General features: G+C 38.0%; 1 protein-coding gene across 2 annotated transcripts in view; it reads left to right on the forward strand.

Moving 5' to 3' along the window:
• tmem167a (transmembrane protein 167A) overlaps positions 1 to 5067 on the forward strand; it is a 45615-nt gene extending 40548 nt beyond the window's left edge. For both annotated transcript variants that reach the window (XM_059969370.1, XM_059969371.1), the window contains exon 4: positions 4686 to 5067. In XM_059969370.1, coding sequence (XP_059825353.1) covers positions 4686 to 4756 — 71 coding nt within the window. In that variant the 3' untranslated portion in view covers positions 4757 to 5067. The remainder of the gene's footprint in view (positions 1 to 4685) is intronic.
• Positions 5068 to 14915: the final 9848 nt, after the last annotated feature.

Genomic DNA, 14915 nt, shown 5'->3' on the forward strand with positions numbered 1-14915 from the left:
AAGCAAACAGCATTATGAAGGATCCCATGCACCCCTCATACAAACTCTTCTCCCTCCTGCCATCTGGGAAAAGGTACCAAAGCATTCGAGCTCTTACAACCAGACTATGTAATAATTTCTTCCCCCAAGCCATCAGACTCCTCAATACCCAGAGTCTGGACTGACACCAACTTACTGCTCTCTACTTTGCCTATTGTCTTGTTTATTATTTATTGTAATGCCTGCACTGTTTTGTGCACTTTATGCAGTCCTGGGTAGGTCTGTAGTCTAGTGTAGTTTTTTCTCTATTGTTTTTACATAGTTCAGTGGAGTTTTCATGCTGTTTCATGTAGCACCATGGTCCTGAAAAACATCTCGTTTTTACTGTTTACTGTACCTGCATTTATGGTCGAAATAACAATAAAAAGTGACTTGACTTGACATACATCCTCTAAGAAATTAGCAAGTTCTTCCTGTGTATGCGGGTTTTCTCCAGATGCTCTGGTTCCTTCCCACAGTCCAAAGATGTACCAGTCAATAGACTACTTGGTCATTACAAACTGTCATCTAAATAGGGTAGGGTTGCCAGGTGTTGTGACTTGTTGGGCTAGAAGGGTCTGTTCTGCACTGTATTTCTAAAAATTAATAAACCTGACTCTGATTTTGACCTGTCAGTATAGTATTAATGTATAGTTCTACTCTGATATCTCTTATTGTAATCAGTAAAGGATGTTTTATGAGCCCCAGCTCCAATGTTGATAACTATCACGGGAGGTTACTTTTATACAAGCACTGTGCACAATTATCTGTATTATTTGATCTCTGTCTATAGGCTCAGCTACGTACTTTTGTTTTTTTTTCTCCCTTTGACCTTACTGTGCAGCATCAATCATTGATGTGCTAGTGTAACGTTTTACAATACCAGTGACTGGGATTCAATTCCTGCAGCTGTTTGTAAGGAGCTTGTACTTCCTTCCTGTGACCATATCAGTTTCATCTAGGTGGTCTAGCTTCCGCCCACATTCCAAACATGTATGTTTCAGGGTTATTGAGGTGTGGGCAGGTTATGATGGCGCCACTTGCAGGCTGCCTCCTGCACATTCTGGACTGTATTGGTCATTGTCATATACAGTGAAGTGCTTTGTTTGTGACAAAGCTAATATTTAATCTTGAAGAATTTCTTGGATTTTTGGGAGAGATAAATGTAATTTGTTCCACTCTCATAACTGTATTTCAGCATGAGTGCTATAGCCATCACATAGGCTGAACCATTGCCATTCAAAAAATACTTTCCATTTCCTCTGAGCCATTTTTATCTCTCCTTGTAAAATTGTTAATTTCTGCCTCAACTTTCAAAGCTTTCCTGACCTCTCGAGGCTGATTTATATTGATTGCTTCTTGTTTCTTTACGCTCTTAAAATATAGTGTCAGATAAAAATTAACCAATCGAGCCTTCTTCACTGGTCAGTAAGATCCTGAAGGCCAGTCTTGATCTCAACAGATTTCCATTCTCTTCCCACATCCTTCTCTCCCCTGTAGTTCAAGCATGTCACTCTGCCTTGAATATGTTCAATGAATTTTAACTTGTGATAGGGTCAAGGAGCAAGCTCTTATTTAGAGATACAGCACAGTGACAGGCCATTCTGGCCCAACAAGCCCATGCTGCTCAGTTACATCCGTAAGTCTTTGGAATATAGGAGGAAACCGGAGCACCTGGAGGAAATCCATGCAGTTACACATACAAGTTTCTCATGGGCAGTGGCAGGAATTGAACCCAGGTCACTGATGTTGTAATAGCATTATGCTAACTATTATGCTACTATGCCACCCATCTTTTTGGCTACAATGAATTCTTTAAGAAATAGCCTGTTCCATTATTTAATAAGGTTAGTGGTGATCTGATTATCGGCCCTCCTCCACTTTCCTGCCTGATTTCCATAATTAATAATTTCCCAATGATTCAAAAGTAATGGGTGTACACTTACATCCTAATTCAAGATGTAGAAGCGACTTTCCTTTATAACAGTGTTTTAGCACTCCAACCAACACAGATCAGTAAATTCTTTATTTCTCCAGCTGGCAGAATTTGAGTTTCCTCAGCATCTAAAATCAATCACGCTTGGAAGTTGGTGTTTTCTATTTGTATATATTGAGAAATGAACATGGATTAACTGATTGGGTTGCACAAAGGATATTTCTCCTGCCTGAGAAGTTTTGGAACCAAGCATCAGTATCTCAGCATCACAAACGAGAAAATCTGCAGATGCTGGAAATCCAAAGCAACGCACAAAATGCTGGAGGAACTCAGCAGGCCAGGCAGAATCTATCGCAAAGAGTACAGTCACCGTTTTGGGCTTAGACCCTTCATCAGGACACTGAAGAAGGGTCTTGGCCAGGAATGGCAACTGTTTACTCTTTTCCATGGATGCTGTCAAGCCTGCTGAGTTCCTCCAACATTTTGTGTGTGTTGCATCAGTATCTCAGAATAAGAGAGAAGAATCTGAATCGCTAGTTAGAACTGAGATAAGATATTTATTTTCTGAAGTGGTGCAAGTTTAGAACTGCCTACCACAGAGGGGACTTAGCTCAAAAATATAAAGCTATCAAAACATAAAGCTTATCATATACTTTGGATTTAAACAAAATGGTATTCTTCTCTAATACTGTAGTTTCTGTGTTGCTGTAATTCCTCATATTCCATCTAAAGTGTATTCCAACTAGTTGGACCAAATTAAGTATTGTATGTACAGGGTCCATTCTTTCAAGGTTTCTGAAAACATGGTAAAATGATTCATTTAGTCCAAAAATAAATTTTTACTATTCACTGATGAAGTTTTTCTAGATTACAGAGTTAATTTTTATCCTAAGATACAAGTAGAAAATAACTATTTTCATAGATGAGGGCCAGGAAAATTTTATCTCCTCTGCAAGTTTTTTATAAGCTGGAGTTCCAGAGAATATTAATGATAATGTACTGTAGTACTGTTAATAATTAATACAATTAATATCATATTGTAGGCACTAAGAATTTACTTCTAGGCATACAAGTTCATGTCTTTTAATCCTTTTTATCTGGCTGATATGGGTAGATGCTCTTTCTCAAGAACTTATTTAAATAAGTCGTTGTTCAGACAGCTGTGTGCTGAAAGTGCAAACTGCCAAAAGCTGACCATACTGAGTCCTTTATTTCTACAGTAAAATGAGCTCTCGTCTACAATTTTTTAAATCCGCAACTCTTACAAAATATCCTTTGTAATTATTAATATAAAACTTAACTGCGCAATCTTAAATATTTCTTGAACAAAAGAGATCTTGAATGGAATAGAGAGCATTTGGTGCTTCTCTTTGCACATTCATCTGAAAGCATTATTTTCCTTCCTTTATTCCATATGAGAGATGGAAATAAAAGTAGTCATTTTAAGTTGTCTACAAAACAAAAGTCCAGTCATATCTCATTAAACTGTTTCATATTTCTGGACATCAATAGATCAGACCCAGCATACACTTACTAATAACCGCAATGTGTATGAAGCTCTGGAATGCAATAAATGGAGTATACCAGCCATTTATTTTAATGGCAAATGAAACTCCCTTAAGAATTGCTGTAGTAATAGGTAAATCCTTTTTATTAAAATTTGAGAGCCAAATAAAATTGTTCTGAAGAGCTATTCTGCTGGATCTTTATTACAGAAAGTTAGTGGTATTTTATCTCAGTTGAGTGTATGGAAAACTCTTAAAACAGTGCATTTTACTTTATGAAAAATTGGTTCAACAATCTGAAGATAGTAAAGTCCATTTTCAAACTAAATGTTTTAGCATCTAGCAGTGTTAACTTGTATTGATGTAAAGCAAAAGACTGGAGATCCTAGATATCAGAAGCAATGACTTAAACAATAGTTGTACAGGCAACAGAGAAATCGCTTTTTACTGAAGTACTTCTCATAAAATGACAACATACATTCAGGTCCTTTTGATGCGGCGATGATCAGGGAGAAAGGGAAATCTGGAAATAAATAAGAATATAATACAAAATTAATTTTTCTCAGTGTTTTAATTTACCAAAAGTTACTCAGCACAAGTTACTTAGATCTCACTGCAACTTCAACTTCTCTCCTGCACACTGTTTCTAAATGTTTCTCTGTACATTCAATCTGTCTTGTCCTTCATCTCTGTATTTGTAATTAATGTTAAAAAAGAAAAATTATTATCAAAATATTTATATGTCATCATATAAGTTTCATTTTGAGTTGAGAAACGCCTTGAGTTTCATTTTCTTGAGGGCATTTATAAGAAAGTAAAGTAACATGAAAAACTCTCCAAAAACAAAAAACTGGCAAATATCCAATGTGTAAAAGAGAACAAATCGTGCCGATGATAAATTTTAAAAAGTAAATAATACTTCAATAATGAATTGTAGAATCCTTGAAAGTCCTTAAATATTAAGAAAGGAAGAACTTCGAGATAAGTATATGCAGTGACCACCTGTGTCATTTATAATATGTCATCAAAATACACATTACATTAGTTAATCTTCAGTGTCATACATTTGTAAAATTGAGGATGTCACGCTGTTATTTGCTGGTATTTCAATACATAATTATTTTAATTTATTTAATATATTTAATAGAAGTAATTAGTATTAAATAATATTGTAATTCTATCTTTGATATCCAATGTACACTAATTTAATTTTTTTTGTTTTGCAGGTGAACGGAAAAGCCCGTATGTGGCCGTATGTTGTATTGTAATGGCCTTCAGTATTCTCTTTGTACGATAACAGTCAGCTTGAAGAACAGCACTGTGGATGATCATCATTAGTTGAATTTCCTTCATAAATATGAAATGGTCTGTGAATGCCTCAACCTCCCAAATCAATATTGTGCATCTTTCTTCACAAGCTTTTTAATGATGTCAATGTCGATTCTTGTACTGGACCAAGGACTGATGTTTGGGATGAAGCTCCATAATGGCTGTATTTTCTGACTGGACTAATCCAATCACTCTACACCTAGCACCTATATTCATCTGATTGTTGGTTATTACTGTGTGTAACTGTCTAAATATTGTCAATAAAATTATTCAAATTGATCTTTTTAGGCTTTTCCTTAATCCTTCACCAATATTTTAATTAATATTCTGTATTAACTCAAGTGCTATCAATATTTTTTGTTAATCCACAAAAAAAAGAAATTATCATGAGGTTTGTGTGTGATATTTTGGAGTGGACGATTTGATACCTGCACAAAGTGAGCAGCTCAGTTGGGAACTCGTTATTACTTGGAGCCCTGTACTGCCTGGCCATGTTGTCGTTCACTGAAAGCAGATCCTGTATCATTCTGTACACTTATTTGTCCCTCTCCCTTCATCCTTGAGACAAGAACCTGTGGCAGAATATATTGCAGATAAGAATTGACCTTGAAGAGATAATCGATTGCCTCCAACCACAGCAGATGAAAGTCTTCCTAACTTATTTTCAGGAAGGGACTTCCGAGGTCAATTGTAATTTATAGTGAAAGTAAGTAAATATGTCCAAGTAAGTATGGGGTATGACCAAGAGGTGATGGAATTCCAGTACATATAATGTTCTTAATATTCTGAGTACCAGTGGCAGCCTCTCAGAGGATCATTACCTTGGAGAGGCTTGTGAGTTCCCGAGAGAGTGATTCCAAACAAAGAGCAATCCAGCCAAGAACCCAACAGTAGAACTGGCGGAATATCATCACACATCAGCAGAGGAGGTGGTGGAAAGCTGTAGCAGTGAAGAGTCCCCATTGTCCTGCATTCCATGCTACTAGCCCAGCCTGATCTGTCAAGGACTCCAGTGCATCAGCTTTCCCACTTTAAACAAAGTCATGCACAGGCGTTCTCCCTTAAGGGGGTCCACCCTTACATCCCAGATGACCCATCGATAGACACCCCCTTAGCAGAACATCATACTTGACTCGAGTGATGGGACTACTACTAGACAAATTGTTACTCAGCTTCCGTTGATAGTATGCAATGGAATCACCGTAAACTGGTAATGGAAGTAGTACAGAATACAATGACAAATCAGGTGAATTTCTTTAAACTGCTTATGTTTTTTTTTGCAACTGTATCAATCCATTGATTTTTGGCTTGTGAAAGTGCTTTGGACAATCTCAATATTAATTCAAGATTGTTTGATATCATTTCCAGTACACAATTGTAATTGTTACTCTGGATCTGATGCAGCACAAATGAACACACACAATAACAGAACAAACACAATAAATACAGTATAAGTACATAAACTATCTTGTATTGATTAAAGTGACTTTAGACACAGGAGTGTATGTACATAAGGTGACTGACAGGAAATGGTAAAGTAGTGATGCTAAAAACAATACACTGGAATGCCATTACCTCCTGGTCCCACCCCATATTTACTTCGACATATACTAACTTTCTCTATGTATGTAAAATCAATCTCTATATGAACTATATTATGTATTAATATTTATTGTGTTTTTTATCTTTTTGTGCTGCATTGGAACTGGAGTAACAACTATTTTGTTCTCCTTTACATTTGTGTACTAGAAATGACATTAAACAATCTTGAATTTGCTGGGACAAAACCTTGCAAATCCAATCCAATTAGATTTTCAACTGCACACCTGTGGTTTAAAAAAAGCATTTAAAGATTGATGTGGCATTCTCATGAGTGCAAGAACTTGTGTTGATCCTAGTATCCACAATTTGTCTCAGAAATTTTAAACCTATGATAAATGTACGTGAGAGAGAGCCTCTTTATTCCTGTGGTTGTGGTATTTTTGGGTGTGGAGTTGCATTAGATCTCTGGAGTACTACTAATGTGGGATTCTGTTGTGATAACCATTGAGATGGTGGGATTACATAGAAAATAGACCTGTACAGTACAGGAACATAGTGTTGGCCAAACGAATTAACTTGTGCAATCCATCACTAAAATCCAATAGTTGGGTATTACAATTGATTAAACAAACAAGTATAATGCCCTTTCTAAAGTGAGCTATAAGTGGAAGAAATGTTGCTTTGATATTTAAAGGAAGCACAGTTGAATAATAAAATTTTGAAGGCAGGTTGAACAAACTTGGTGATTACAGGAGTAGATATATTTATAGAATCATGGAGTACTACAGCCCGTCAGCCCATCTGGTTCACACTAAACTGTTCTGCCTAGTTCCATTGACCTGCACCTGAAACGTAGCCCACCATACCCCTCCCATACATGTACATAGCCAAACTTCTCTTAAATGTTGAAATAGAACCTGCATCCACCACTTCCTCTGGTAGCTCATTCCACCCTCTCACCACCACCCTCTGACTCTCTCATATTCCCCTTAAATATTTCACCTTTCACCCTTAACCCATGGCTTCTACTTCTAGTCTCACTCAAGCTCCACGGATAAGCCTGCTTGCCCTATCTATACCCCTCATAATTTTGTATATCTCTATCAAATCTCCCTTCATTCTCCTACACTCAAGAAAATAAAGTCCTAATCTAGTCAATCTTTCCCTATAACATAGGTCCTAAAGTCCCAATGATATCCTCGTAAATTTTCCCTGTGCTCTTTCAATCTTGGAGATATATTTCCTGTAATTAGGTGACCAGAACTGTACACAACAATCCAAATTTGACCACATCAATGTTTTATACAACTTCAACATTACATTGCAACTCCTGTACAGTACTCAATACTTGATTCCTGAAGGCCAATATGCCAAAAGCTCTCTTTATGACCCTATCTACCTGTGAAGCCTCTTTCAAGGAATTAAATTTTTTCTGTTTCTCCACATTTTATTCCCTTCGTATCATTAAAACTAATACCATTATGAACATTTTTGAATAAATGCTAATTTTAATAGCAGTTGGAATTACAGACATTTGCTATCTCAAAAGACAGAAAAACATAGAAACACAGAAAATAGGTGTAGGAGTAGGCCATTCGGCGCTTTGAGCCTGCACCACCATTCAGTATGATTATGGCTGATCATCCAACTCAAAACCCTGTACCTGCTTTCTCTTCATACCCCCCTGATCCCTTTAGCCACAAGGGCCATATCTAACTAGCTCTTAAATATAGCCAATGAACTGGCCTCAACTGTTTCCTGTGGAGGAGAATTCCATAGATTCACCACTCTCTGTGTGAAGAAGTTTTTCCTCATCTCAGTCCTAAAAGGCTTCCCCTTTATCCTTAAAGACCTTATTGAAAGGGTCAATAGGATAAAGGTCAATCCATTGCAGCTAACTATTGCAAAATACCAGCTTGATGGAAAAAAGTCCCAGATTAAGTTTCAGAACAAGACTAAACTTCTCATAATTCTATATAATTGAGTAAAATTAATCTTAATATTGCAGATTTCTTCAGAGAAGGACAAAAATGAACAGCGGTCCAGGTGGGAGAATTAAGCTGCATTGTGTACAGTACCCCAACTATCAGTCAATCAGTTATATCCAGTGTATCATGAAGCTGCCTATAACCACAGAGTTCAATGGTTCACTGTTTCATTGTGAAATTGATATTTATGCCATCTGAGATGTAACAGAAGGGTCATTGAAAGGGATATTGCATTCTTATTAAATGTCATTGAGATTTTTACAAGAGATTTTGAGATCAAATTCCATGACATTTTTAATTTATCCTATGAAAACCTAGGACAATGAGTTCTTATTTTGCATCCCAGTATTTCTTTTAGAACATCAAACATTACAGCACAATATAGGCCCTTTGGCCCGCGATGTTGTGCTGATCTTTTAACCTATTCTTGAAGATCAATCTAACTTTTCTCTCCTGCATTTTTTTTTTATCATACATCTACCTATCTGAGTTTCTTAAATGACTCTAATTATCAGTCTCTACCACCACACATGGCAGCACATTCCATGCACCCACCATTTGCTGTGTAAAAAGTAAATAAATAACATTACCTTATATCACCTCTATAATTTCCTCCAAACATCTTAAAATTATGCGGGCCCCCCCATACTTTTCCCCAGAGAGGAAATGGCTTGTATCTGGCTGTACACTCTACCAATGCCTCTTATCATCTTGTACAACTCCATCAAGTCTCCTATTATCCTCCTGCACTGCAAAGCAGAAAAACCCTAGCTCATTCAACTTATCTTCATAACGCATGCCCTCTAGCCCAGGCAGCATTTTACTGATGTGTTTCATTGTCAGAGTGTCAGACACCCTGAGCCAATAGGCTGGTTCTGGACTTATTTCCACTTTGCATAATTTACTTATTTAATTATTTATGGTTTTATATTGCTATATTTCTGCACTATTCTTGGTTGGTGCGACTGTGACGAAACCCAATTTCCCTCAGGATCAATAAAGTATGTCTGTCTGTAATGCTATAAATACAAGTTCAGAGATTTTCCTGATTTTTTTTTTATGTTAGTTGTAAAGAAATGTAGAAGGTTTGGAGGCCAGGTGATAGGAAGACATAGAAGAAATCATGGACAGTGGTTGCATTCAATCTGTCAGTACCTGGCAGGGGGAGTCAAGAGGCAGACTGAATTGGAAGATGGATGGTGGATAAGCCTAGGAGCATGGAGCTGACTGCTGGGGTTCTGATCCGATGCACAGAACTCCCAACCGAGCTACTCAAGAGGATGAGGAGAAATTATTTCCCTGAGTAGGTTTCTGTAATGAGGGGATACAGCTATGAGACAAAGGGTAAGGCATCTGCGACTGAGGCAAGGACAAATTTCTTCTGCAGTGGAGACCAACTCATTGCATATAATTCGTATATTGATGAGTGGTCTAGTGGCTAGAAATGATCGTTACCTGGTAGTTGTGTGACCAAAAGACAGAGGAGCAGAATTAGGCCATTCCATCACTGCTAATGTATTGGTCTCAACCCCATTCTGCCTTCTCCCCATAATCTTTTGAGGTTCTCCTTTGCTCAGGGTCAACCACGGATGTTGTGTCCAGGCTGTCTATGTATTATTCAAGTTCCCCCTTGCCATGCAGCTGATGAATCCAAAGGAATGGCAGAGTTCGAGTCAGTTCAGCATCAACAACATTGTAGAAGTTGCCAGACAGTGTTGAACTCGTAATCCCATAATCCTTAACCCTTGTACTAATCAAGAACCTATCAACCTGAACACATAATGGTTTGAATGTTACCTGCCACTAATGCTGTCCAGATCATGCTGAGGTAAGAACAGGCTGTATCATTTGCTAAGGAGTTGCAAATTAATCTGAGCTTCCACTTTGGGCATTATGATGCAAGAAGTCACTGCTGAAGCAGACATTTGAGCCTAGGATGCTAGGAACTCTGCAGTGATGTCCTGGGTTTGGGGTATTCCATTTTCAGCAACTGCAACCATAGAAAAATGAAACAGTACTGGTCAGTACAGGTAATCCACGACGTTGCGCCAACTTTTTAATCTTCTTTCACACATAGTCATTCATTTTTCTTTCATGCATGTGCTACCTCAGAGTCTCTTAAATGGTCATTTGTATTTACCTCCACCTCCACCCCTGGTAACGAGTTCCATGCACCCACCACTCTTTGTAAAAATCAGTACCTACCTCTGACATCTCTCCCCCTGTACTTTTCTCCAATCGCCTTAAAATGATTCCCCTTGTATTAGCTATTAGCAGGAAAAAGTATTTAGCTGTCCACTCTATCTATACATCTTATCTTGTACACCTCTATTAAGTCATATCCCATCCTCCGCTCCAAAGGGAAAAGCTCTAGCTCTCTCAAACTACTCCATGAGACATGCTCTCAAATCCAGGCAGCATCCCGGTGAATCTCCTCGGCACCCTCTCTGAAGCCTCCACATCCTTCCTACAATGAGATGAGCAGAAATGAACACAATGCTCACATGAAGAACAGCCACTTAACCGCTGTACGAGAAGGTGGCCAGTGCCAGGTGCACATGCCTCCACATGAGTCAATTCCTTTGCCTTCAGTGGCTTCTGCTCCTGTTTTCCCTCTATAAGATACTGTCAAATGTTTTGAGGTGGAAGATGCATTTAAAATATTTAAAAAATATAAAATATGTTCACATTGGGTCAGTTCAATTCCATAACCTTAATAATTATTTCTTTATTTTCCTGTGAATGCCCACAAGAAAATGAATCTCAGGGTTGTATATGGTGACTTGCATGTACTTTGATAATAAATTTACTTTGACTTTAATTACTTCCTCTTGCAGCTCAATCCAGACGTCACCCTTTGTGTAAAAAAAAGTTGTCACTCAAGTTACTCTTAAATCTTTTCCCTGTCACCTTAAACCTATGCCCTCTAGTTTTTGCATCTCTTGGGGAAAAAGACTGAGTACACTTACCCTACGTATGCCCTTCATGATGTTGTACACCTCTATAAGATCACCTCTCAGTCTCCAAAGGGACAAAGTCCCAGCCTGTCCAACCTATCCCTATAACTCGGTCACTCAATTCCTGGCAGCAAACTTACCTCTTCCAATCCTCCAATCTTTTCTGGACACTTTCCAGTTTAATATAACATCTTTCCTACAGCAAGGTGACCAAAACAGAACACAATTGAATACTTAAGTGAAAATGTTTTACTGAACTCCAAAACTGTATGAAATGTTTATTTTCCCATTAAGCTGGGCATAAAATGTAGAATTAAACTCTGATTCTTTTTTGCAGGTTGGAATTTTATTCATTCTCACACCATTTTTTTTGAATTGTGGATATATTTAGGGTTTCAAAGGAAATTTATTATCAAATTGCATATGTCACCATATACTGCCTTGAGATTCATTTTCTTGTAGACATTCACGGTAGAACAGAGAAATAAATATATTAGTCAATGAAAAAATACATACAGACTGAGAAACAATGTGAAAAAGATAATTGTGTAAATAGATAAATAAATAATGCAGAGAGCAAATCCATTTATATTTCAGCTGGCAAATTTATTTAATTTTTTTGACTTTCAAACTATTGGATTAATCTAACTAATGGATTAATTTCTCAATCTAATGGTGGGTTTTAATGGCAAACAATATGCTTCCAACAGTAGTAATAATGCATTGCATGAAGTTTCTAAGATTAACACCCTTCTACATAAGTGTATCCTTCCCTGTTTGTTTACACTAAGTCTTTGTGGAATACTTCTGTTTACCTTCTGTCCTACCTTACATTTTATCACGTACACTAGTGGCTGATCCTACAGTAATGAATACACAGTTTGGCCTTCAAGGCCGGTGGCCTTTAGTTAGGGTCAGCTAATGGGTACGCAAAGTCTGGGACACTCCTGGAAGCAGTTGTTAACAAAAGTTCATTTTTGTCGCAGCTAATCCATACACTATTTACCAGCTCCAGTTCTGGGCTGAACTGCATTTTTTTCACCAAATTAAGGTACATTGCGCCTGTTTAACCTTTCAATGAATCAGGCTCAATGCCTGCACAGAGTTAACCATCTGTCATAATGACAAGGTAATGTTTAACACATTATCAGAGCCTTCTCCTTCACAAAATTTTCCAGAGGTGTTCACCTTATTTTTGACTGAGGGTCAAGAATTCAGTTAATATTGCAAACAGTTTCTATGCTTTGATTTTAACGAATGTTGAACTTGGGTCTGAATTTATTTATTTACACACACACACACACACACACACACACACACACACACACACACACACACACACACACACACACACACACACACACACACACACACACACACACACACACACACACACGCACGCACACACACTATTACAGAATTACAGATTGGGGCGATGGAGATTGGAGTTCAATTCCAACATCATCTGTAAGAAGTTTATACATACTTCCCATGACAACTTGAGTTTCCTTCAAGTGCTCCAGTTTCCTTCCACATTCCAAAGGTATTCTGGTTAGTAGGTTAATTAGCCACTGTAAATTGTCCTGTGATTAGGCCAGTGTTAATAGTGGGTTGCTGGCATCGTTGGGCTGGAAAGGCCTGTTCTCTGCTGTATCTCTAAATAAATAAACAAGCTCTCAAATGTTCCTGAATTAAATAATGAAATAAAAGAGAACTCTCATGTTTCAGAAATGATATATTTTTGATTCATGAAGATGTAAATTATGGTTAGATACATTGGACTCTGTTTAGAACACAGAACAATACAGGCCCTTCAGCCCATGATGTTGTGCCAGCCTTTTAACCTACTCCAAAATCATTCTAACATTTCCCTCTTACACAGCCCTCCACTTTGCTATCATCCATGAGCCTATCTAAGAGTTACTTAAATGTCCATAATGAAGACATTTATAGAGACCAAGAAAAGTAGAAACCATTTAAGAGTTTCTTAAATGGTTTCTATTTAGCCTGATCTTTAAAAGAAAATATTCCAAAGGTAGATGTCAGAATCAGAGCAGGTCATTTCATCTTAATTGTACAAATATCATCAATATTTGAATTGAAGTTAATCAGCACTCTTTATTTTGGAATAAACATTCTGCTGCTTGTTGTTGTGTCCGTACAAATAAATAAAGGCGTACACTCGGAAAAAAAAGTAATCATGACTATTCACTGTGCAAAGAGAGCAACAAATCAATATGCATGCCTAAGTTATCAGTCACTAAGTAGTGCTAAGGAGAGTCATCGCACTAAAAGAAACAGATCCGTACATTACACCTCCTCCCCCTTTGGATTAGACAGACAGACAGACAGACTTTATTGATCCCAAGGGAAATTGGGTATCGTTACAGTCGCACAAAACAAGAATAGTGTAGAAATATAGCAATATAAAACCATAAATCATTAAATAATAATAAGTAAATAATGCCAAGTGGAAATAAGTCCAGGACCAGCCTATTGGCTCAGGGTGTCTGACACTACGAGGGAGGAGTTGTGAAGATTGATGGCCACAGGCAGGAATGATTTCCTATGACACTCAGTGTTGCATCTCGGTGGAATGAGTCTCTGGCTGAATGTGCTCCTGTGCCTAACCAGTACATTATGGAGTGGATGGGAGACATTGTCCAAGATGGCATGCAACTTGGACAGCATCCTCTTTTCAGACATGTAAAATAAAACTATACAGAACAAAACATTCAATTTCCTTTTAACAAATCCTATTCAAATAAGCATGTTTTCCCAATAATAGTCCATAACTTACTTCAGTATACTAAAGATTCAGTCTTTTGGGTGGCGCTCTGCTTCTTTCAGGATAGCACCTTTGGGCCTGCAGAGTGGCATCGGGTTTGACTGGTGTCTTGTCAATGACAACTTTCTCTGTTGCTGTTGGTAACATGATCATCACTGAGAGGTAAGTTCGATGGCTTGTCTGTCTATTCCTGGCCACCACACTTAACTCCAGGCAAGTCTCTTGATCTTGACTGTACCCAGGTATCCTTCATGCAGATTTTCTAACACTCTGGTGCACAGTTTAGAGGGAACCACAACAGGTGATCCAAACGTCAGGGTTCTTTAACATACAGAGAGTTGATCTTGTCTCACTGATAACTCTGGAAGCATGGGATTACTGTGACCTGGCCAATCTTGCATGGTGATGTCACTGACTTTTGATAATGTTGGGTCATTCCTTGCTTCTCTTTGCTTTTCAGAATGTGTTACCGGCAACTGGTCTACCAATGCTGTGAGGAACACCCCTGCAACAGAATGAAGACTTTTCTTCAGTTGTCAACAGTGGAAGATATGGCAAGCTGTTGTGTTGTTTGGTACCCTTGAACTCTATGTCTTAAGAGTGGGCTCCAAGGAAAAGTGCCCAATGTTGCAGCTGGGTAGCGGACATCACTGACATTCCCTTCCTGGGATTGGAAATGGACACAAGGGGCTGGTGGTCTGCCACCAGAGTAAACATTTGTCCAAAGAAGTATTGGTGGAATTTCTCTACTAGGGGCTTCTCGGTCAATCTGTGCGTAGTTGCATTCTACGCTCATCAGTGATCTTGAAGCAAATGTAATTGAACGCACAGATCCACCTTTCATAGTGTGAC

Source organism: Hypanus sabinus, chromosome 5 (genome assembly GCF_030144855.1).
Source record: "Hypanus sabinus isolate sHypSab1 chromosome 5, sHypSab1.hap1, whole genome shotgun sequence".
Taxonomy (NCBI): domain Eukaryota; kingdom Metazoa; phylum Chordata; class Chondrichthyes; order Myliobatiformes; family Dasyatidae; genus Hypanus; species Hypanus sabinus.